The 25,284-nt window shown below is 45.3% G+C and overlaps 1 protein-coding gene across 3 annotated transcripts in view; it reads right to left on the minus strand.

Moving 5' to 3' along the window:
* The window catches only part of LOC147614272 (RNA-binding protein Y14A-like), a 33,318-nt gene extending 8,061 nt beyond the window's left edge, over nucleotides 1-25,257 (minus strand). Inside the window, exons 1-3 of one of the 3 annotated variants that reach the window (XM_086780848.1) lie at nucleotides 24,913-25,256; nucleotides 23,471-23,607; nucleotides 9,430-9,575 (exon numbers count right to left, since the gene is read on the minus strand). In XM_086780848.1, the coding sequence (XP_086636974.1) occupies nucleotides 9,430-9,575; nucleotides 23,471-23,607; nucleotides 24,913-25,201 (572 nt within the window). In that variant the 5' untranslated portion in view covers nucleotides 25,202-25,256. Of the gene's footprint in view, nucleotides 1-9,429; nucleotides 9,576-23,470; nucleotides 23,608-24,912 lie in introns of all 3 variants that reach the window. The other 2 variants (XM_086780849.1, XM_086780850.1) reach the window with 2 other exon arrangements.
* Between the last annotated feature and the right edge of the window lie 27 nt (nucleotides 25,258-25,284).

Consider the following 25,284-nt stretch of genomic DNA (forward strand, 5'->3'; position numbering starts at 1 on the left):
GTTGATGATGGTCCCGGCAACGGAATCTTGAAACCAGCCTCTAGTAGAAACCAAAGTGCGGCAGACTAGCAATCACCCAATCCAATCATAGTCCAGCCAATAAACAAATAATCAGGAGAGCTAGAGTGCTCCAACACAAGAAAGAGAACGACACTCGTTGGCCCCAAAGCTTGGCGCCCCTTTTCGGTATTTCTTTATTCAATTTCAATGGAAAAGTTTTAAATGATTACAACATGGCCATTCATGGCTCGTATGTCTGCAAGTCCAATCTCCCAATCCTCTGGACCTCTTGGCATTTAGGTTTCACACAGCTTAGTGTCCCAATAACACCACACTGTTATCTCCTCTAATATGCTAAGTCAGTACATCCAAGAGGCCTTGAATATGCATAAGACTAAACCATGCACATAGCCACAAACTCAACCATGAAAACAGTCCACAAACTCTTCCAAATCAGCCCACAATCTTGTCCTATTTCCACCCTCTGAAGTGCCAAACCCTTCCTCTCACAAAGGGCCACAGAGAACAACTCTGGAACAGTCACGAGCCAGTGAAAGGAGAGACTCCATAAGACACCTCCTGCAGTCCCACTTGCTCACAAAGAGAGAGAGAAACTTACAGTCTTTATGTCGCTTTCCCCTAGAGAAAGAAAGAGAGAAAAAGCAATTCAGCCCGTCTGTTTGCACAAGAGAGAGGGAGACAGTCCAGCCCTTGTGCGCCGGCCTGTTGCAAAAAGGGGAAAAATCTGTTGTTCTGCCCCTGTGCGCCACCTGGAGACTACTCGCCTCTTTTCCACGTAAAAGCCAGCTGTGTGGATATGTACGCTGCAGTCCCTGGCTGCAGCCCGACTCCTATTGCACAAAAGTGTACGTGTGTGTGTGATGTAGCGCAACCCCACTTCCTCTGTCCAGCCCACCTCCTATCCTCCTCCAGATCTATGCAGCTTTTCACCACAAAAAGGGGAAGGTCCACGCATTGTTCAGCCCTGGCCGCCAACCTCCTCAAGGATGAAAGCGCCTCTGCATATATCTACAGTCGACAGAGAGAAGAAGAAAACTCCACGTGTAGATCAGCCCTTGCCCGACTGCCCTCCTTTCCCCAAAAGCGAGAGAGAGAGAGAGAGAGAGAGAGAGAGAGGCGTGTACTCCAAAAGTAGAGTAGCCCCCCCCCACCCCCCACCCCCCCATAAATAGCCTAGGGGCCACTTAAAGTTTAAAAACCTTCCCAAAGGTTATAAAACCTTTTAAGTTTTAATTCTTTTGTCCCCTTCACACTTGGGGTTGTCCACACATGTTTCCTTTTTGTCCGGGCACTCAAGTATGAACATTTAAATATATAACTTACTCACTGACCACCATGCTCACACTTATGTTGCACCAATTTCACAAGGTCAGGACAGTCCAAGAGATAGAGATATAGAGAGAAAGAAAGAAAGAAAGATATATTAAGCGTCTACTAAAGACCCAATGGGCCTATGAGACCAAAGTGGTACAATAATGTCCATGGCATATCTCATGATGGAATGGAAAATAAAACAGAATGAAAACATAAATATAGCTATCTCACGGGGGTGATACAAAACTGTCCATGGAAACTCGTCATGGAAAACTAAGAGCATAAAAACATGGGAGCAACATCAGCTCCAAGTAGATGGTATACCACTCTCCAAAATGTCAAGCATGGGGAGAGAGAGAGAGATAAGGGAATAGGGATCTTGCATAGTACATCGCATTGAGCGGGGAACAGGCCCCGCTCCCTTTCAGGAATTTATTCAAGAACAATCCACGGGCACGCTGGCCAAGATCAATACAATCAATGAATACAAAATAAACAGATATGCCGATGTAGGATATCCAAGTCGATGTCGATGTCGAGGCACAAGATCTTTGATGCCGAGCACAAGATCTTTGATGCCAACCCACAAGTATCTCTCACTGGGCTAGTACCAGATCCAATATCCAAATCCACTGAATCCAAATCCAAATCCAAGTTCACCACAGGAGAGAGAGTGTGAGAAAGATGGAGAGGAAAAGTGAGAACCTGCTCTCAATATCATCACCAAAAGGAATACATGTCCCGAGCACGAGGGGAGAAAACCTCGTATGTGAGGGACTGCAGCAAACAATGCTAAGCAAGCAGTGAAGAAAGAGGGAGGTAAGCCAGCTATACATATGCCCATATGTAGGCAGCTGACTGGGGAATAAATCCTCCACGACTGGGGAAAATACCCAAGACTCCATAAAATGGGAAATAATATGGGAAAACATATGTGAGGGGTGACCAGCCCCTCTAGCTAACATGGTCAGCCCTAGAGGCTAAAATAGGAAACCAAACAGGAAGCCAACAAGAAGGGGATGATGTCTAACACCCGCTCTCAACACGGGATGATGAGTGAACTCCAAGAAGCCAAAGACGTCGTCCTCGATCAAAGATGAAAGACTGCAGAAACAAGTACGAAGAAAGCTCCACAAGCAATCTCCTCAGCAACTCAGCTACAAAAGCAACAGAACAAGCCGCCAGGTACACCACTCCTCTGGAAGAATACAACCAAGTAGGCTGCGACGTGTTGCTCCAAATAATGGTTCCAAACCCAAGTGTAAGAACACTTCCCAAAGTCGAATATCGTGTATCCAACCTAGAGAAGGTACTAAAAACCTCAAAACCAACCAAGATCAGATCCTGTAGATAATCAATCCTGGGAGAAGCAAACTACTCCTCACTGGAACCCTCAAAAGAAATAGAGTCAATCTGCTCCCACTCTGTACCAAGAGTAGCCAAATGCTGTACAAAAGCATCCTCTGAAAAGATCGGCATCGCAAGATGTAAAGACTCTATAGAAAAGATGGGGTCCATCTGCTCAAACTCCATACCATGAGTCGCCCAATGCTATACATAAGTACACACCACTAAGATGCGCATCGCCAGATGAAAGGACTCCACATCCCCCTCTAAAAAAAATGTCGTCGGACTGGTACAAGCCCAACCTAATTCTGATCTAAATCCAAAAAACTTTGGAAGTACCACTGTGCCCCAGGCATAGTTAGCAACCACAGATCCAAAGCATCCCACTAGGTCCAAAAACCATCCTCCAAAACAACAAACCTGCAAAACTGGCAGGCGAGGGGGAATCCTCAGAAGCATCACAAAGAGAGACAGAGGTAGACTCCTCACAATGAGAAAGGAAGCAAGAATATAAATTGCAGTGGTAACAAAGTCCTCAAAAGTATCACTGATAGCAGAAGACTGTTCCATAAGTAGACTTAGATCCCAAGAATTAGCAACAAATAAATGATCCATGTGAAAGGATCACACCTCAAGGGCAAAACACCCTCCTTGTCCTGCAAACACTACAAAGAACACAGGCTTGGACAAAATAAACTCTACTCAGGATCTCTGAAAAGATCACTGCTCTCCTCCAAAATCTGTAAACTCCTGTCACAGAAGAAAGTCTCCACAGAAACAAAAAAGCTCCTGAAACTGATCCTCAAGTGAAGTAGCCAACCAGTGTCCACACCTCAAGTGAAGTAGCTGGCGATAGGTCCCCTCTGAGTGTAGAAAACTCTTGCGGGAAGCAAAACGCAGCCAAAACACTGCTGTCCAGCAAAAAACAGCACTCCGCCGCCAACACAAGGCAAGGAACATGACGAAAACGGGAAACCGTGTAGGCCGGGAACAAAACCCAGGTATAGATGCTCCAAATGCAGCAAAACGCTGACTGAAATCAGAAATTCAGTATCCTCCTCAAGTACCAAACTGCCTCCAAAGCCACAATCCAAACAAGAAACCCCCCCTGCAAGTGATCTGTGTCCACTGGAGAAGAAAATGCAACCAAACAAGGACTACAAACCTGAAAATTCAGGCCAACCAATGTCCACACCTCCTATGAGGAAAAACGCTGAAGAGAAGGTACCTTCAGTCCAACAGATGAAGCCCAAGGGAAGGTAAAGCTACCAGCAAGATCTATTCAGAAAAACACAGCAACCATGGCTGCAAATCTGAAAACGCAGAGGTATTGGGGGCAGTAGATAGGGCTGAATCTGGAAACGCAGAAGAAATAGGGCACCACCAACCCTCAAATCAGCAAACAGCATCAGAAAACCTGTAGGAGAAGCAAACGCGGCACATGTATGGCTGCTGTCCTACACAGAACAAGCCGCCTGCACTACAGGGGAAGATGAATCTTGATAACTGCTGCAAGACCATTGTAGACAACACCTGTAGAAAAACGCAACACACTAGGTGCTGCAACCCTGAAAACAACGCAAAAAACAGGTGTAAAAGGGGTTCTCAAAGGTCAAACTCATGAAGAAAGACCACGGGCTGCTGAGAAGAAACGCCTGGAAGAGGAAGGCGACCAGCAGCAACTTCTAAGAAAAAACGCAAGATCTATCCACCTTGCTGAAAACGCAAAAACACAGGAGGGAGAGGAGGGAGCATCCAACACTGAAGATCACCAGCGCTCTGATACCATGATAGAATGTGCAGCGGACGAAGGGAAAGTGGAAACACAAGAGAGAGAGAGATGGAGAGGAAACACAGGTGAGAACTTGCTCTCAATATCATCACCAATAGGAATACATGTCCCGAGCAAGAGGGGAGAAAACCTCGTATGTGAGGGTGTCATATGCACACTGTGTATCTACCGTGTGCTACACACACACAAGACTAGCTTCGAGGCTTGGGGAAGTTTGGAGTTAGGCAAGCTGATTGGCAAGCTGGGCTAGGGATAGACTAACGGGCAGACACCCAAGTATGGACGGGCGGGCGCCCAAATGTGGACGCCCGGTGACCGGCCAAGAGCCTATAAAAGGGTGGCCAAGGTTAGTCAATAGTTTATAGAGTCTCGCGTGTCTTTGTGAGAGCTCTATGGTCAGGAGCTTGGATCTAGTGCAGACGTGCACCTGCTTTATGCAGCCAAGGCCGGCGACAGTCTCGAGGCCCGCGAGGGTAGCTTCGTGACGGTATGGGACGTCACGAGGTAGAGATTGGTCGACACATCCAACTAGTTAGCTCAGCTCATGGCTCGATGGGGACAACCAAGACTTGTGGGCTTGCTCACAGCTGTCTAGGTTGGGAGGTGAGTCAAGCCTACACCCCCTACACGTCGCTTGGTTTGTTTTGCAGGTTTCGAGTCTTGTACTAGGAGTGTTCTACGAGGTGATCCCTTGGGGTTTTGACAGAGAGACTGCAGCAAACAATGCTAAGCAAGTAGTGAAGAATGAGGGAGGCAAGCCAGCTATATATATGCCCATATGTAGGCAGCCGACTAGGGAATAAATCCTCCACGACTGGGGAAAATACCCAAGACTCCATAAAATGGGGAATAATATGGGAACGCATATGTGAGGGTTGACCAGCCCCTCTAGCTAACATGGTCAGCCCTAGAGGCTAAAATAGGACACCAAACAGGAAGCCAACAAGAAGGGGATGATGTCTCACAGATTCTTGGTTACGTTGTGCCTCCGATTTGTTAACGTGCCTCAGCCTGGAGGATGCATTGTGCCTCTTATGCTTCTTGGTGAGCCTCTCAAGCCCACCAGCCATTCTCCTCAAGACAACAAGCATCCTCTATTTCATGTGAGAAATCAGCCTGTAAACACTGAAGTTTCAAATCAACCCGTAATGCTTCCTGGCGAGCCTCCCATGCCTGCTGGCCATTCTCAAGACAACGAGCATCCTCTGTTTCATGTCCAAAATTAGCCCATAATGCTTCTTAGCGAGCCTCCCAAGCCCGCCGGCCATTCTCCTCAAGACAACGAGCATCCTCTGCTTCACGTACTGACGGACTCTGGGCACATGAATTGCACACCTTCTGCTGAACCGTGCTGGGGCTAATGCCTGTTGAGAGACAAGGTGCCATCACATAGGTTGACGACCTTGTTAACAAAGTTGTCAACCTATGTACTGACTGACTCTGGGCACATGAATTGCACACCTTTGTGCTGAACCGTGCTGGGGCTAATGCCTGTTGAGAGACAAGGTGCTTAAGTGCATATCTTTCTACTGATTTGGCACTGCTCCTTGCTTCAAATGATGGCCTCCTTGCTTTGGCTTCTGAGATTTTCTCAAGCAATGTCAAATGAGCAAATGAAATTCCAAACAGATCTTATATAGTGCTCTCATGCTTCAATAAGCCAACCCTAGAGCCCACATTTGGTGAAAATTGGCACAATTGATATTAAATGCTATTAATGCTACGTTTTCACATACGGTGCCCGGTGGCCTTTTTTTCATCATTTGGGCACCTTGATCTACACATTTGGCTGCCCAAAACCTGTCAACACTGCCCATGCTTGGTTCAGCCCGGTCATTGGTCAAGACTGCTCATACTTGATTCAGCACTGCCCCATGTGTGCAAATACTCATTCCTTGTGTTCATATGGGTGCCTGGTCATTGAGCACTTCAGCCTGAAACTTGGTACACCTCTCTAAACTTTGACTTGATTACGTCTGGTGCCCTACTCTTGGTCTAGTAAGGGTCCTAGACATTCCAAGTGGGTTGTATAAAATATGTGGAACAATGCATGACTTGACACCCCCTAGACCTAGACCTAGATTGCAACTCACGACCTGGCTTAAGACAAGGGCTCACAACTTGTATAGTGCTCATCCAAAGGTAATCATGGGTGTACTTAATGTCCGATTATGTCCACATGGCAACTTAGTACAGCAAGTGCATGTGACAGCACCAAAGATACTCTTCAAAGCATGGCACCAAAGGTACGGATAAGAAGAAAGAGAAGGCTTCATTCACCTTGACAATACCCCTTTGACAATCACTCATTGTAGCATGCAGATCTTTGAGGACCTTCCTTGTTAGCCTTGCACACTATAACCACTCAGCTTTACCTCACTTAACTTCTTGAATACAAAGATGGGAGAGATAGTACAATGATACCATGGGTATACAATGCTATGGAAAAACTAAAAAAGAACATGAAAATTGAAAACTGAAACATGCCTCTATAAGCCTCCTCATGGCAGATGTAGCTATGGTGAGGGCGCATGGCATGTCGTCAGAGAATCTCCCGGATCCGTCTTTGTGTCGTGGATATCCTCGGTGCTCTCGGTTGGGGGTGCCTTCTCTACTCACTCAAGACTCCTTTGGGACACAAAAATGGCCCGTGTACAGCTGGTATGAGCTGATGTCAATGCAGCGGTGTTGTTGTGGGTGGCTGATGTGGAGCTTGTGCCGTGAAGAAATCAGTGACTGATCTCTGGGCAACGTCTTGTATGGGCCGGCCTTAATTGGGTCCCAATATCGACTAAGCCCAGCGCCCCCCAACCCCAACCCCCCCCCCTCCCCTCCACAAGTGGCATATTGCTTGATGACTACATATATGAATGAGTGCAAGAGATGGACTGACTCGAATCTGTGTTTTCCCCCTCTGGAAAACATGCCTTGGACTTGAGTAATGGCTGTCTGGGGCTGCTGAATATGGCTAACCTGATCTGACCCCTCTCTGGGACTGATCTGAAGCTTGCGTTAAGCTTTGACAGGGGCTGTCTTGTGCGTTCGCTCGACTGGATGCTGGTCGTCCTCTTTAGACTGCTTTGGACCACTCCTTGGCTGTGTGTCAACTTCTGTTTGCTGCACTTTGGCGTCCTATGGCTGGCACTTAGCCCTGTATGAGAGATTTCCCGCTTACGAGCCCAGATCACCTTGAAATCTAGCAGACTAGACCCCTCAGCCGACAACTAGGTCTAGGTTTGGTGGGGCCCGAAAAATGAATGAAAATGTGTTACAGCATAGAGAGGGAGGGAGTGACTTTGGTGCACTTGTGCAGTTTGCTAGGCACTTTGAGAAGCCATTCAGATCTAAAAGTAAAAATTTAATGTCAGAGCTTGCATTTGGTTTAGTGACAAATATCTTAAGTTTCATGAACATGCTCTACCATAGACTCCGAGGCTCTAGCAATGGCCCACAAGTTTCAACCACTGGTAGATTTATTTGAAGTTGAAGTCAGGCAATTTATTGTTCTCGCAGGTTGTCGAAAAGGGATCACCCCACAGGATTCAATCATTTATTGAAGTTCACTGATATCAACCATACAGTAGGGGTTTGATTCAACTTGTCAAACTGCGCAACTGAATAACAATCAGAAAGGTAAGTAATATCATTATGAGAAAGAATGCTTTGGAGCCAAATGGGGGACTCCATCCAGTTGAGGGAACTCGCTGCCTTGCTCAGAGCTACTGTAATCGGGAAGCATACATCTCAGAATACTTAACCATTAACAAAATTAAATTCACAAACAACCACAACTGAAATAGCTATCAGACACCAAGCCCAAAAACACTACACTACAGGCAGAAGTCCCCCCCTTTCCTGTTGTCCTTTTAAGGTATTTTATTACCAAAAAGGAGAATTTGAGTGCACAAGATTGGGGAAATCCAGGATCTCCAATTTTCCTGAACTGATAAAATGAAGGTCGAGATTCAAACAAAAGTTGACGTTGGATCTTCAATATCCAAACCTCTAATCTTCAAGTCTTTAAATCCCCGCCACATGAACATGGTTTACGAACCTCCGGACCATTTCCAAACCCAAAGGGTATAACAAGGAATTATAGACCTGGTTGAGGACGAGACGATCCTTTCACCAAAGAGATCAACGGTCCCTCACCTCAACAGGTCAACCACAGGCATACAACTTACAGCTTGGGTGCCTGCAGTTAATCGAGAAGAGTTGATGCAGAAAGTATGCCATCCTCAGCAAAAAACCATTGAATACGACCAGCAGGTACAAAGGTTCATCACTGTTCGGTACATCCAGGTACAGTACAGACAGGTGCTATTTCTCAAGTGCTTTCACAGATACTGAGAAGGAGAAAGTGCTTTCAATGCTTTACTTTGAAATCACTCCACGTGTATGTTACATCCCCCATTGATATGCAAGTGATCCAACTCTTGCCACCACATTGCAACTACATTTAAAATGTATCGACACCTTTAGAATTCTGGTCATTTCTTATCCAAGATTGACATGGATTAAGTTATCCAGCTAGAGCATTACAAACAGGCTAAACTTCACAACCTTCAGCAATAGCCCAGCCACCAAGTTCCAACAAATGCCATTTCAATTGTTATAGCATCCCATTAGCCTTTCTTTATTTTTCTGGTGTGAAACTATAAGAGGGATTCATGTGCACACAGAAGAAGACGTGGTTGTCCCACATCCAAGCTCTCAATCAAGTACAACATACTACTTACACAACTTTAGGACAAAAAAAGTGGTTGCCCTACACCACAGTCCTCAACCCTCTACTGCTTTTTCATCTCAAAGAAGCTCCTTATGCCTTACCTCTCCAAACACAAAATATAATTTGCCTGGTCATTGAATGAGCAATAAGCTAACCGTGTGCATAGAATCCTGGTTATTTTTGCTTCCTAGCTTTCAGTCTAAGAAAACAAAATTAAACTGCTTACCTCTTTCGAATGAGCCTTCTATGAGCTGGCCCATTGTTAAAAGCCCAGTCGACAGATAACATTTGTGTCAGTAATTCTGCTCCATTGAGATGGTTTATCGCAGCTTGTGCTTCTTGCTTTTTCTCATACTCTAGCAGAGCATATCCCTGAGAACAATACGAAAGCACTAGAAGCAGTTAACAAATACAGACACAATTTGACCAGTTACCAGAACAGCAGGTCCTGCAGCATATCACCAAACAGTTGAGAAGGTTCCACCAAAGAAATAAGCACGAAACACTTCGGTGACAAAAAATAATGGTGAAAATATAAGGCTCTTGCACTCCAATAACCTCATCCACGCTCATCAGGGAGAAGAAAAACAAGTGCAGAAATGCATGGAACTGAAAGAAGCAAGAGCCTCCACACTGGGGGTGGCGGCAGTAGCTCACCGGTTAGTGCGGGCTGCTCTCTATGTTGGGGACGCAAGTTCAAATCCAGCTCACCACTCCATCAAGGAGTGGAAAACAGGTGTGAGAAGTATTCGCCGCAGGGGGGAAAAAAAGACAAAAAAGGAGCCTCCACACTGCACGGGACAACCTTAACTATCTCATATAAACACCAAATAAGCTTACACATCAGTGCAATTGGAAGAAGCAACATCCCAAAAAAATACTCACACTTGTAACCCCCCCCCCCCCAAAAAAAAAGCACATAATAAAAGAGATTAGTTTTTTACCCCCAAAAAAAAACCAAGGAACAACAATAAAATGATTCTTCAGACATCACCTGGTTGTTTTCCATGTTTCTTACTTAAGAGATTATCGACTTAATTATCACATAAAGGCTAAATTACAGAATCCATGACATAGAAATTTGCTAAAAATGTAAGAAGACCAATGTAATCACTGTTGTCCTTGCTGTAAATAGAGCACATAACCTGATAACTGATATGCTGTAAATAGAGCACATAACCTGATAACTGATAAAATGTTGCTCAATGGGCTTCAATCACTGTTCCAACTTCCTCTTGCTAAATAAAGAGCTAAACAAGAATGCTGCTCAGTGCTAGATTAGTGGTCTAGCACGTGAAATTCATAAGTGATTTCATAGTCACACCATTGACCAGTACAAGTATGAATTTTTTTCTTTGGCTTCAGCCCATCACTAACTGGAACTAGCATTTTCACTTTGGATGCAGTTGCGGGGCTGCTTTAATGACTTATGGTCAGTGTTTTGCTGATTTTGGAATGCTTACACCTTCGTTTTTTGGTCATGGATTTCTCTCAGTGGCCAGCGCTTTGCTGATTTCAGAGAGCCGGTGACTTGCAGCATGAGGGAGCTTCCTTCATGGTATCATCAATCTAGGATCTGCGTTTTCATGCTGCCCCATATTCTGCCCTGTCTACAGTCCTTCTCCTCTGCGTTTTTTCAGATCTACAGCCCTCTGGTTGCTGCGTTTTATGTTGCTGCGTTTTATGGACAGTTGCTGCTGGTAGATCTACCTTCACCTGGGATCAATTGTTTTCAGCCGAAGACACCTTCTCTTCAGCATTTTTTCTCATATGAGGTGTGGAAGCTGGTTGGCCTGTATTTTAAGGTTTCCAGCCTCTTTGTTGGCTGCGTTTTCTTCTCCAGTGGAAACATATCACTTGCAGAGGGGGTCTTGTGTGGATTGTGGCATTGTGACAGCTTGGTACTTGAGGACTCTAAATTTGCTGATTTGAGTCAGCATCTTTTGCTGATTTTGGAGCCATCTATACCTGCGTTTTTTTCTTGGCCGACCTACACAATACCCGGTTTCTTCTTGTTGCTTGCCTTCTGTTAGCGCCTTCTGTTAGCGGTGGAGTGCAGTTTTTTGCTGGACAATGTCACCCACCTGTGTATGTGAGAAACCCTAACTGAAACTCGCGGCGGGTGCCCGGGGGACTAGGGCCTTTGACACACTTGTTGATACCATCAATGCATATTAAAACATTTAAACATGGCCACAGCCTTAACACATATCCATCATCACTTTGCATAAAACATAAACCTGGACAAAACATCCACAAATGCTGAAAATGGAGCTTGCACGTGTGACACCGCATAGAGGCCGGAATGGGCCGACCCCCCCCCTTGGAGTATTTTATTACCCAAGGAGAATAATATCATGTACAAGCTTTGAGGGCCTTACTCTCCCCACGGGAGATGCCGGATTATCCATATACAAATGCCATAACACAGCCCAACACGAGGCAACCAAGCCGGAACATAGGCTGTAGAAATGCCGAGCCAACAATATAATCCATATACCTCCGTGTGGGTACTGATTCTTCCCCAAAAACCACGGGTCTTCATGCAATAGAGCTAGTACAGCAAGTACAACTCTCCATTCAGTCGGTACAGCAGGTACAATGGCTGGTACAGCCGGTACAATGGCTGGTACAGTAGGTACAGCAAGTACAAATGCTGGTGCAGCAAGTACAGTGACTGGTACAGTAAGTACGGTGGTTGGTACAGCCAGTACGATGGCTGGTACAATAGGTACAATAAGTACGGTGGCTGGTACAGCAAGTACGATGGCTGGTACAGCCGGTATGGTGGCTGGTACAACAGGTACAGCAAGTACAAATGCTGGTACAACACATACAATGGCTAGAAATCATAATAAATGATTGAATACCCTTGCCTTCAGTATTTCTTCGCGATGGAAGCCTCCAAAACAGTCCCCAACAGCCGGTATTCTTCATGGGCAGCCTTCAAGAGAGAGAGAAAGAGAGTAGCCATCATTAGAGAAACCTTCAACGGTGGTAGAGGCTAGTGTGCAGCAAGAGAGCCTCTATTAATGAAGAGAGGGGGCTCCAATTTATAGATTTGGGCCTCCCATGAGCTAAAATGGCAAGAGAAGGCCACAATGACAAGTGGAGAGCCACACAATAGTTGAAGTGACAAGTGTGAGGCCACTTGTCTCACTTTGATCCATTTTCTAACAAGTGTCAGGCCACTTGTCTCACTTTGATCCACTTTCTTGCCACATGTCCCAATCTAAGAGATGGATTCTCCCATAATCTTTAGCTCTAAAAATATCCCAACTAGTAGACATTCTGTAATAGGCACTTTGCCAACTCTTGGTATCTGCTCAATTCCAGATGTAATGACGCGAACAGAATTGCCATCGGAGTCAGGCCAAAAATAGCAACTCTCCTAAATTTTAGGAGTGTGGTCCTTTGTATTCTAGGATAATCCCCCATTCCCAAAGCTTGTACTTTCCAAATATTTAAACATCCTGGAGTCCACCAGACCCCTTTCAGACTGGGAAATGTCCAGGCTGGTGACATCCTCCCCAACTTCTTAAAAGTTGTCCGCAACTTTAAGCTTCAAGCCATATATTCAAGATATAATCATGTCCCATCGATTGGGCGAGACGAGACAGTCTCAAAAAAATCCAATATAACTGAAGAATCCATGTCCCAAAGAAATGGGCGAGACTAAATAAGTCTCCATAATACCAATATCAAAATCATGTCCCAAGATAAATGGGTGAGACAAAACAGTCCCATAAGTCCAGATAGCATAATCCATGTCCCAAGTAAATGGGCGAGACAAATCAGTCCCATAAGTCCAGATATCATAATCCATGTCCCAAGTAAATGGGCGAGACAAATCAGTCCCATAAGTCCAGATATCATAATCCATGTCCCAAGTAAATGGGCGAGACAAAATAAGTCTCCTGCCAACAAGACATCGGTCCACATGACCCTTGGCATAGACATAAGTCCCGTCATGTCCACTTTACCACTTGCACTCCGTGTTGGTACTCTGACCACACACCTTGGATGAGAGGTGGGCTTACAAGAGACACACAATGAGCCGGAACGGCCGACCCCTCCCTTGAGTAAATTGTATTACTATTGGAGAAATTCAATACAAAGCTTCACGGGCATCCATTGCCAAATCCTCCATGCCAATGCATATGAAATTCAGCATTTAGAAAACAATGGTATGTCGATGTAGATCACCAAGGAGCTGCCTTGACGCCCGGCCCGACTTCAGTGCCCATATTCTCTACCATTGGCTCTATGTTCTACCAAGCAAGGTAGCAACATCTTGAAGAGCACTTAGGACAAGAGAAATACTACACAGGGCGGCTAAACAAGGAGTCCTGAAAACAATCACTCGCAGGCATAGATAACTTGGTGTTCCATACGCATTTCTGCTACACATAGTTTATAGGCGTTTTGGCCACCAACTCACACTACCCTCTCAAGTGCCCATGTTCCCTTCCATCTGCTCTCTATTGTTCCACCCACACATGGTAGAAACAATCTTCAAGAGAGCACGTAGGACAAGAGAACACTACACAGGGTGTGTTGTGCTTGTCACTACCCTTTGAAGTGTCCATGTTCCCTTCCATCTGCTCTCTATTGTTCCACCCTCACATGGTAGAAATAATCTTCAAGAGAGCACGTAGGACAAGAGAACACTACACAGGGTATGTGAATCATGAGTTCCATAAGTCCAATGCATCCCAAATAAAGGGAGCCAAAAAGAATAATCCATCCCAGTAAAAGGGAGCCATAAACATAATCCATAAACCTGAGGATGGATCCAAATTCCTAGAAAAGAAGTCCAGGAATCCATAGACTTGTATACCATAACTCTTACCACATACTCCGTGCTAACCACACACCTTGGAGTAGAGGTGGACTTTATCCATAAAAGCATCATATCCATGAGATATCCAAGATTGCTTCTCTATAAACTCGGACAGATTCGTCCATAGAAATTGCTTGTGAAGCCCAATATCTATATAAATCTCGTCCAAGAAAGAAATCTCCATAGATATAATCTATCCCAATAAAGGAAGCCATGAAAAGAATTCATCCCATTAAAGGGAGCCATAAACAATGTTTCCCTGAAACCATCTCAAGGCAAACAACAACACCTTTCTCCTTGCATAGCTATACAAGGGTTAGTGAACATCAAAAACACTTCATAGCAAAAGCACTAACTTTGCAAACTCAAAGTATACTTAGCTTTTCTTTGCCAGGTTGGTCATGAAGCCAGAAGAAATATCTCGTCACCATATCCTTAAGATATCCTAAGATATATCTCCATATAGCTTGCCTGTAAGCTTGATAATATAATCCACTGGAAAGAGTGCTAAACGTGTGCACATAAAGCCAACTCCATACTTCCAAGATAAATTTTGTGAATTCATAAATCCTTAGACCAAGCTGTCTATTGCTCATGCTCTTGCTTCATAGGCTCTGAAGTGGCTGGCCATGCTTAATAGCAATCATGGTAAGTGTGGTCCCCACTCCAGATCTTTTCTCTTCCTTATTGATAGAAGGAAGCCTCCCCTTCCAGAAAGCCTATGCTCTGATACCAATGAAACTCGCGGCGGGTGCCCGGGGGACTAGGGCCTTTGACACACTTGTTGATACCATCAATGCATATTAAAACATTTAAACATGGCCACAGCCTTAACACATATCCATCATCACTTTGCATAAAACATAAAGCTGGACAAAACATCCACAAATGCTGAAAATGGAGCTTGCACGTGTGACACCGCATAGAGGCCGGAATGGGCCGACCCCCCCCCTTGGAGTATTTTATTACCCAAGGAGAATAATATCATGTACAAGCTTTGAGGGCCTTACTCTCCCCACGGGAGATGCCGGATTATCCATATACAAATGCCATAACACAGCCCAACACGAGGCAACCAAGCCGGAACATAGACTGTAGAAATGCCGAGCCAACAATATAATCCATATACCTCCGTGTGGGTACTGATTCTTCCCCAAAAACCACGGGTCTTCATGCAATAGAGCTAGTACAGCAAGTACAACTCTCCATTCAGCCGGTACAGCAGGTACAATGGCTGGTACAACCGGTACAGTGGCTGGTACAGTAGGTATAGCAAGTACAAATGCTGGTGCAGTAGGTACAGTGGCTGGTACAGCAAGTACGGTGGTTGGTACAGCCGGTACGATGGCTGGTACGGCAAGTACGGCAAGTACGGCGGCTGGTACAGCAAGTATGATGGCTGGTGCAGCCGGTACGGTGGCTGGTACAACAGGTACAGCAAGTACAAATGCTGGTACAACACATACAATGGCTAGAAATCATAATAAATGATTGAATACCCTTGCCTTCAGTATTTCTTCGCGATGGAAGCCTCCAAAACAGTCCCCAACAGCCGGTATTCTTCATGGGCAGCCTTCAAGAGAGAGAGAAAGAGAGTAGCCATCATTAGAGAAACCTTCAACGGTGGTAGAGGCTAGTGTGCAGCAAGAGAGCCTCTATTAATGAAGAGAGGGGGCTCCAATTTATAGATTTGGGCCTCCCATGAGCTAAAATGGCAAGAGAAGGCTACAATGACAAGTGGAGAGCCACACAATAGCTGAAGTGACAAGTGTGAGGCCACTTGTCTCACTTTGATCCATTTTCTAACAAGTGTCAGGCCACTTGTCTCACTTTGATCCACTTTCTTGCCACATGTCCCAATCTAAGAGATGGATTCTCCCATAATCTTTAGCTCTAAAAATATCCCAACTAGTAGACATTCTGTCATAGGCACTTTGCCAACTCTTGGTATCTGCTCAATTCCAGATGTAATGACGCGAACAGAATTTCCATCGGAGTCAGGCCAAAAATAGCAACTCTCCTAAATTTTAGGAGTGTGGTCCTTTGTATTCTAGGATAATCCCCCATTCCCAAAGCTTGTACTTTCCAAATATTTAAACATCCTGGAGTCCACCAGACCCCTTTCAGACTGGGAAATGTCCAGGCTGGTGACACTAACCATGTACATGGAATCTTGTATCAAGAATCTTGAAGATAAATATAACTTGGACATGTTGTCTGACCTAACACGACAGGCTTCATGATTAGACATGAGTGCTTATTCCAAAGGAACCCATGAATGGACATGCTTCCATCCCTATGCGGAGAAGTATGATTGGACATGCTTCGATCCCTGAGTGGGGAAGTATGATTGGCCATGGACATGCTTCCATCCCTAAGTGGGGAAGTGTGTTTAGACATGCTTCATAAAGCATGATGGACTATGCACTCTTACCTTTATGAGGGAGAGTATAGTTGGATACAAAGTGTATTGAATGAATGGTATTCACCTTAGGCACATGCACATTAAGTTACTTGATGAACTTGCAACGAATGTTGTTTTGGGAATGCGTGAACACATAGGCATTCATCCTTATGCATCAAATGTCTTCATGTTACTGGTTGTTGATCTAGCTACTTATATTTTGCAGGAGGTTAAGTATTCTTATCACCTAACAACTTTCAATTTCAACAAATTTTAAAGATATACTAACTTTTAGGATCGAAATCTGATTTAAGGACTTTCTATTCATCTTTTGGGAAAATGGAGGTCAAAATCAGAAACAAAACGATCAAAAATCCCCAAAGCAAAGCCCCCAAAAAAAAAACTGATGATGTGGCAAAAAAAATTTGCTCGCCTATGCCAGCTCAGTAACTTTCCCTTGAGCTGAACATTCAAACTCGTTTTAGAAGTTTAGTTATCAGCATCTCTTTCTATTTCTTGAATAGCAATGGTGATCTACTATGCTTCATCGGGGACTTGCTCTTACTTTTTGGGTAGAGTGCAAGAAGGTTTTGGAAAAGATCAGTGAGGTGGCCTATTGTTTGAAGCTACTAGATCACTGGAGGATTCACAATGTATTTCATGTGAGTCTACTTAGACCTTTCCGAGGGGATGTGCCTGAGGATGTATCAGATGAGACTCAGCCGGAAGCAGAGGAACTTGATGCGGTTCTTATTCTCGAGCAGATAGTGGCACATAAGGAAAGAAAGGTATGAGGTAAAGTTCCCCGTCACTATCTTGTGAAGTTCAAGAACTATTCACCGATGGATGCAAAGTGGAGGGACGAGGGTGACTTAGGAGATTCACCTCATGAATTGCAGCTTTATCTTGATGCCTTTGAGTTGGAGTCGACTCTTGCTACGGCTCATTTAGGTTCAGCAAAGCTGGGGTCTAGAGCATTGCCTGATGCTCAAGAGGGGGGTAGCACCTTCGCTCCCTTGTTACAGACAGGCTCAAATGTCATCTAGAGGTCGCTTGGTGCAACTTTTGTCTCACCCGAAGATCCTGACAGCTAACAGTACATCTGCTTATGGGACTTCTATGATATTGTGTACTAGTCACATGAGATGATAAAGTTGGGTATGGTTCACAATCGGCCACACCATGAACTATAACTGCAACTATGGATAATAGAGATGGTTTTTTGCCTTTGGAACTAAGGTATGACTGAGGAAGATCGGGACATTGATCTTTGTCATATGGTTTTGGCTCTTCTTGACCACAGGATTGGTCAATTGGATATTGAGATTGATGCTATTTGTGGAGCTGGTCTCCTATGGAATGGCATGGATTGGTTGAGCTCAAAGTCTGCGGCAACCAGAGCTAACACTTCGAGACTCTATGGAGGGCGTAAGTCTTGCGAGCAGTCCTAGAGTTGGTTTAGTTCATGGATACATGGATCGAACTCTATTTGTGCATGTATTCATACACTTCCTGAGGTATTATTGTATTCTGGTGTCATTCGATCCTGGTACCCTTGAGAATACATCGGGAACACTCCGGATTGTGTCGTGCGAGGCATGTATGTTGGTATGATACATCAAGTACTTTACTATGTTCATGGTGTACCACTAGTTGTGGGTCCTACGGGATGTACCACTAGAGTGGGTAAAGCATCAGGAGGGACATATGTGGGAAGTACATAGTGGATATATTGTTTGGATGCATTGAGTGCTTTCATATGCTCATGATGTACCAGCAGTCGTGGATCCTGCGGGATAGCCATGGGCGTAAGGCTTGCGAGCAGCCCTTGGACTGTTACTTTAGGGTGGGTAAAGCATCTTGAGGAGCATATTGCTTTTGCGAATGCATGTGTCATATCGTAAGTGTGTCATATGTGGAATGACGCATGGTTTTGTTTTTGGCTAACACAGGTTACATGTTTCCACTTGGTTTTAGACTTTTGTGGCAGATTCTGAAGGAACAAGCAAGAGTTGTTTGTCACTTTGACGTGACGTGTGGCCATATTGTGCAGGATGATTGTTTCATCACCCAGATGCACTTGAGGGCCATTGCTTTTGTCATATGGGACGTCTTTGCTCATTGGATGCCTAACTGTGCCTCTGTTTTTCTCTTGACAATATGCAAGTGTGCACAGGGACATGGTGGACAGTGTGAATGGCACCAATTTGGGGGGCAAATGAGTAAAGTCCCTTCTCATAGCCCATGGGGACAAAGGTTAGAGGGGACAAAGGATTTAAACCTATAAAAAGAAAAGAATATCCTTCTTTTGAAGATCATGGCCTTTTCTTGGAGGGGCTATGTTATATTTGGGGGAGACCCTTTTTAAGGGATAAGTCGTGCTGCAGCATAGAGGTGCTTTTCCTGGCAGGCAGGGCTGGAAGCTTGACATGTGTGCATTTTCTCTTGGAGGGGCTGACGGGCTGGAGCTGCAGCACATGCTCTCTCTCTCTCTCTCTCCCCCTCTTTCGCTTGGCACACAGAGGACTGGACTGCAGGCGCACAGGGGCTGCACACATTCTCTTGGACTCTCTTGGCTATTGGTGAGCTGCAGACGGTTATAGGAGGGGAGGCGCAAGACTGCAGGTCTTTCCCTCTCTCTCTCTCTCTCTTCGCAGGCAGCTGCAACCAGGATGAGGCGTTCTCTCTCTCTTTTGGAAGGGGGCGAGCAGACTACAGGCAGCGCACAAGACTGAACAGCGGTCTCTCTCTCTCTCCATCTCACTAGGAGTCCGGCTGCAGCACGTGGGTTCTCCCTTGATAAGCCAGAAGGCTGGACTGTTTTTTCCCCCTCCCTCTTGCGTGGAAGGCACCGTGGGACTGCAGGGGCAGCAGGAGATGCAGCACGAAAGCACTGTTCTCTCTCTCTCTCTCTCTCTCTCTCTCTCTCTTTGGCCCAGTCGCGTGGACTTTTCACTCTCTCTTGGAAGGAGGCATGGGGCTGCTTTGAGATTGTTTATGGGCTGTTTTGGTTGGCTGCAAGTACATTTGTGTGCATGGGTTTCTAGCCGCAAGTACAGGGTCACTTGGATGTGTTTCTTGGTATGGAAGTGATGCAAGCTCGCATGGGTGCATGTTCATGGAGCAGATTGTTTTCTTCCTGCTTGAAAGGAAGAGAGGGACTTGCAATTGTGGGCATCTTTATGCTTCCAGATGTTTCATGAGGAAACACGTCACTGGATGTATGCCGTTGTTGACACTGTCTTTGAATGGTGGTGTGTATGGTTCTGTGTGAAAACAACACAAAGGTTTCAAGGGGAAACATGCCTAAGGGTCTCATGCGGAAACAGGTCACAGGTTTCTTGATGAAACATGTTTTTGGTTTCTCCAGAAGATAGGTCACATGCAAGCAGTGGTTACAGAAATGGACACATGTTTGGTACAGCCTTGCTACTTATTGGACAGGGGTCGAGGAATCCATGACTAAGATGGATAGGACCCTTGGAAGGTAGAGAGGGTTGGTACAGATGTGTCGCCTGTATAGTATGTTGTGTTGTGATGCGAGTTCTCTTTTGGGAAACACTTTGTGGAGTCTTTGTTGTGAAGTAGGAGCACTAGATGTGTCAGGATGTGATGCTATTCATAGGGTGAGAGGCTATGGATGGTTGTGGCAGCCTTGATCATGGGAGAAAGCTTCTATATGCAAGACTCAATGTGAAAGAGTCTTTTGATGTGAACGATAGCTGGAATTGTTTATGAATGCCAAGTGAACAAGAAGCCATGATGCAGGGTCTTTGCAAGCTTCAGGAGTTCTACTGTGACGGCTGAGTTTCCAACCTTATTATAATCAAAGCTCTTATAATCAATTAAAGAAATGCCGCAAGGGGTGCCACTGCATTTTGGGGCCAGTCGATGTTCGTGTACTATTTGCAAGAGCACTCTAGCTCCCCCTGTTTGTTTTCCTTTTCTAGGTCTTCAAAGGTGTTGAAGTGTTTTGTGTGTGAGTGTTTGTTTTGCACTGCCCTTTGGTTTTGTTTGAAGACCAAGGCCAGTTTACATTCCTACAAGGGGGAGCCATATCCGTAGCAACAAAGAACACAAATCTCAGCTCTCCAAGACTCCCCTCAAGTGCTTTCCAATGAAGCAAGGCTCCATAGCCAATCAACCCCCTCTCAAATCTGAGAGAGACAGAGGCTAGAGAGTAGCAAAACAGTCCAAGAAACCACCGGGAACCTCGTACCAGAAGGGACTCGTGGAGGAAGAAGGAGATGTAGTGCCACTTATCTGGCAACACCACATGCAAAAGAACTCACCAATAACTGATGCTGAAAACAGAAAACGCAGCCAATAACTCCAACGCTTGCTTCTGAAGAGCAAAATACAGCCTGTAGGGCTGGCCAACAGCAGCAAGAGGGCTGGCTGGACCAGAAAATGCAACAATGCAGTAAAACGCAGTAACTGAATATGCTATTCTACAGCCGGAGAAGCTATGGAAGCAAAACACATAGCAAAATAGAAGACGGGGAGCAATTTGCAAAAGGATGGGGCAGCCTGAACCTAAGCGAATGATACCATGTTGGAGAATGCACATGCAGAAGCATAAACAAAACTAGAGAGGGAGTAGAGAGAGCTTGTGGACAAGATCACCTTTTATAATAGCTTGAAGCTTTACAATGACAATAGCCAACAAGAGAATGTTGAACTTGTGCAAGGGAATGGAGGGGAAAGTGAGAAATGGGAGGCCTCCTTATATAGTGCATGAATGAACTAGCCGACTTCTGACAGTCCTAAGGATTGATTCCTCTTCCAATAGGAGGGAGCTTAGGTCATCAAAATCTAAAAGATTGTTAGTGACTTGGCATCGCAAAGCTCTGGCATCGCAAAGCTCCTTCGTCGTACATAGGGGAGCCATATCCACCGCAAAAGAAACACCACCGCTGCAAGAAAACCGCCTGAAAAACTCAAATCTCAACACTCAAAGACTTCTCTCAAGCACATTCAACGAATAAGAGCACGAGGACCAACCAGCCCCCTCACAAAACTGAGGAAAGAAGGGGCTGGACAGCAGCAAAACAGTCCACATAAAACCTCCAGGAAACACCCAACGAGAAGGGAGGAAAGAAGAGGAACTATCGAAGCCGCTTGTCGGGCTGCACCAATAGTTGTTGGAAGGTTGGCGATTTCGAGCGTGTGATCTATGGCTAGAAGGTGCCTTGGATTATCCCATAAGTGGAAGCATGGGAAGTTGAAGAGCGATATATAGGCTAGAGTGGCACCTTGTCATAGTCATCTCCTCCAGCCAGTGTTTTGGGAGGCAGCTCACTGGGAGATGGGAGCCCGGTGGAGGGATGTTGCAGTGCCCGTTGGGGGTGTTTGTGGAGCTCGATGGTGATGCGTCTCCTACGTGCGTTACTCTTCCGCTGCGCATTCTGACATGGTATCAGAGCCCGGGCGTGTGTGGTCCTAGGCGGCTCAAGCGTGTGGGGTCCTGGGCGGCCCCCTCGCGCCTCGGTGGCTTGTGGAGCCTCGAATCGAGGGAGGGTGTTGGAAGGTTGGCGATTTCGAGCATGTGATCTATGGCTAGAAGGTGCCTTGGATTATCCCATAAGTGGAAGCATGGTAAGTTGAAGAGCCATATATAGGCTAGAGTGGCACCTTGTCATAGTCATCTCCTCCGGCCGGTGTTTTGGGAGGCAGCTCACTGGGAGATGGGAGCTCGGTGGAGGGATGTTGCAGTGCCCGTTGGGGGTGTTCGTGGAGCTCAATGGTGATGCATCTCCTACAAGCGTTAGTCTTCCGCTGCGCATTCTGACAATAGTATCCCCATGTGCTTGGACTCTTTGAGCTAGCAATTGTCTTCCCATGCTTGTACTAGGAGCACCGCAAGATAAAAAAACACTGGTGCTGGAGAAGAAAACACAGCCACTGATAAAAAAAACACAGCAGCACTTCTTGCTTCAAGAAAACACAGACGAGGGAGAGAAAGGGTCGCCTAGATGTGGAGGCTAGGACCTAGACATCTGATACCATGTGAAAGTATGCACAGGCGGAAGCCATCACAATAGACAAAGTAGAGAGAGAGAGAGAGAGAGAGAGAGTAGGCAATGATTGAGTTCTATTACCATAGCATGAGATTACAAGGGGTTGAACAGCCAACAGATGGACTTCAGTACACATGCCCTGGGATATGAATTATTACAACAAGTGGGAGAGAGGCCCTTTATACAGGCGGGCCATGAACTGGCCGACAGCACCATGAACCTGGCCGACTAGCAGCCCACGACTAGTAAAGATGGAAAAATACATGTCTGTTAATATAAGGTCCAGATCCCACACTCAATCAGATGCACAAATTCTAACAGTAGTTTGGAGGTAACAGTTCACAAAGTGTTCTGTCTCGCCTACCACCAATGCGATAGGAACGCATACTAGTGCCCCACAGTTGGGAACCCTATCAGAGGACAAGGCTGGGGATGGGCACACATGATAGACATGTATCTGGAGGATGCAACAAATCCAAAGCTCAATTACTTGCCACATCACAAAAGTTCCAGGACATCTACAACTCCAAGACTCTCCTATATGCAAGTCTCTCCTATATGCAGAGAGTATTGGGCCCTAGATTCCGCACAATAGCAATCCAGCTACTCCTTTACAAAGTGCACTCTCACCATACAACTTAGGATCCAGAAATCATTTACGCCTATGTCTGCCACAATTTCAATGGAGGGTGTCCATAATGGAAAGACTGAACCAATGAGACGCCAGTGCAGCTTATAAGTTTTGAATATCTTCTAATGTGAGGCTAAAGAAAAGGCTCATGTTTACAGCTCTCAGCATGATCATTAGACAAATCCAGCACAACTTACTGAAGTGAACAGCTATTTGCTTCACAAACTTACAAATTGAAGTTCCCTATGCTTTGAAAACTTTCATGGTAAAGACTAGGAAAGCAATGTGCAAAGACTAGCCTTTAACAATTATATATGTCAGCCGCTTCAAAATACCACAGCAGGAAACCCACAGAATAATGGGACATACCTTCACAAAACCAGTCCTCCTGTCAAGGTTCAAATGCAAATTTTTGATCTCTCCATATTCTCCAAACATTTCATGTAAATCGTCCTCCTGGGCCTCTTCATGAACCCCCGTAACCAAAACAATCCATCCCTCTACAGCTGTTATCTCACTTAAGATTAAAACAGAAATCTCCTTGTTCTTCATTGGAATATACTTGCAAAATTTATAACACAACCACATAAATAAATTCCACCACGTACTCACAGTAAATATTTTTGAGTGGATCTACATAGACTCTTCATGTGAAAAGAAAGCAGACTCTAGGTATATCAACAGCACTTATCCAACGTAAGATGAAACCAGCAGCTCCTTGTTCCGTTTAAAAATGCCACACCTTAACATAGAAGACACTACATAAAGTCTAAATGGATGCAGGCAGATGCTAACTTTGACTAGGTAAAGTATCTGCTGCAAGCAGTAATAATCTTCCTTAGTTAAGTCTCGATGAATACAGACAGTAGTTATATTCACCACAGAATCCTGATTCCCAAGTCAAGCCTTGATCTATGCAGGCAGTAGTTATCTTCACTGCGAAACCCCAAGTAAAGTCTCCATTATGCAGGTAAAAATTATCTTTTCCACAAACCCTATATCTTAATGCACTCACGCAGTGACTCTCCTATGTTAAATGGGTGGTGCGTAGCTGATCCACTTGAGCTTCCCATGTCTATGATTTGCATGTATGCTTCCTATGGTTTGCATATATGCTTGCCTGTGCGCTGGTTTGAAACTCAAGGTGCAATTGCATCTACAAGATTGCACTCACCACATTTTCTGGCATATGCAGGCAGTAGTTGTCATCAACACAAAACCTTAGGTCTCAATGTATGCAAACTTCCTCGTTGTCTCCTTAATATACGAAGGAAGCAGTTAAAGTCTTACTGTATCGGGAAGCAGTCACAAACTCTGAGTTTCTATGTATGCAGGATGCAAGTTATCTTCTACACAAAACCCTGAGTCCCAAGGTATTCCAGGAGGGAGTTATATAAACTCACCACAAACCCCTTAGTCTCGAGATATGCAGGGACCAGTTATCTTCACCACAAAATCCCAAGTCTCAATGTGTCTAGGAAGCAAAGTTAACTTCACCACAAAACCCTAAGACTCGGTGTATATAGGAAGTCCTTATCTTCACCAAACGACCCCTTATCTCAATGTATACAGGAAGCAGTTGTCTTCACTACAGAACCCTACGTCTCGGTATAAGCAGTAAATTTCACCATCAAAACCCTTACTCTTAATGAGGGAAGCTGTTAATCTACACCACAAAACCCTCACTCTCAATGTCTGCAGGCAGCAGTTCTGCCCCGCGAGAAAACTATATCACTGAGCAAACAGTGATGCAGGCACGGATGTACCTTCAAAAACAAAACCCTAATGTGGAGGTCTCCATGAGTGGATACAGCGTTGAGGTCCAGGGCCATCATCATCCTGGAGGGATTCGAAACCCTTGTTGTCGGATAGTCTTTTGGGTCGCTCGGAATCTGCCTCGAAGCGGAACCCGCGGCCTTTGGTCTTCATGATAGCAGAGCCGGCGTATAGGGAAGGGCCACCCCCTCCTCCACCTCCTGTGATGGTGGACCTGAGCTTGGGCGGGCGGGAAGGGGCTGCGTCCACCTCTTCCATGGCCACATCTTCGTCAATCGCGTACTCATCTGCCTCAAGATCGAGAGCTTCCATACGTGCTGCCATAACTCGCAGCTAAGGTCCGTCGAAGGTTTGTTGTATTAATTAGTTGGGAGAAGCGATAGAAGGTTACATTCAAAGGTGCAATT

The sequence above is a fragment of the Cibotium barometz genome, chromosome 42 (assembly GCF_041138505.1).
Source record: "Cibotium barometz isolate CiBa-2024 chromosome 42, ASM4113850v1, whole genome shotgun sequence".
NCBI lineage: Eukaryota > Viridiplantae > Streptophyta > Polypodiopsida > Cyatheales > Cibotiaceae > Cibotium > Cibotium barometz.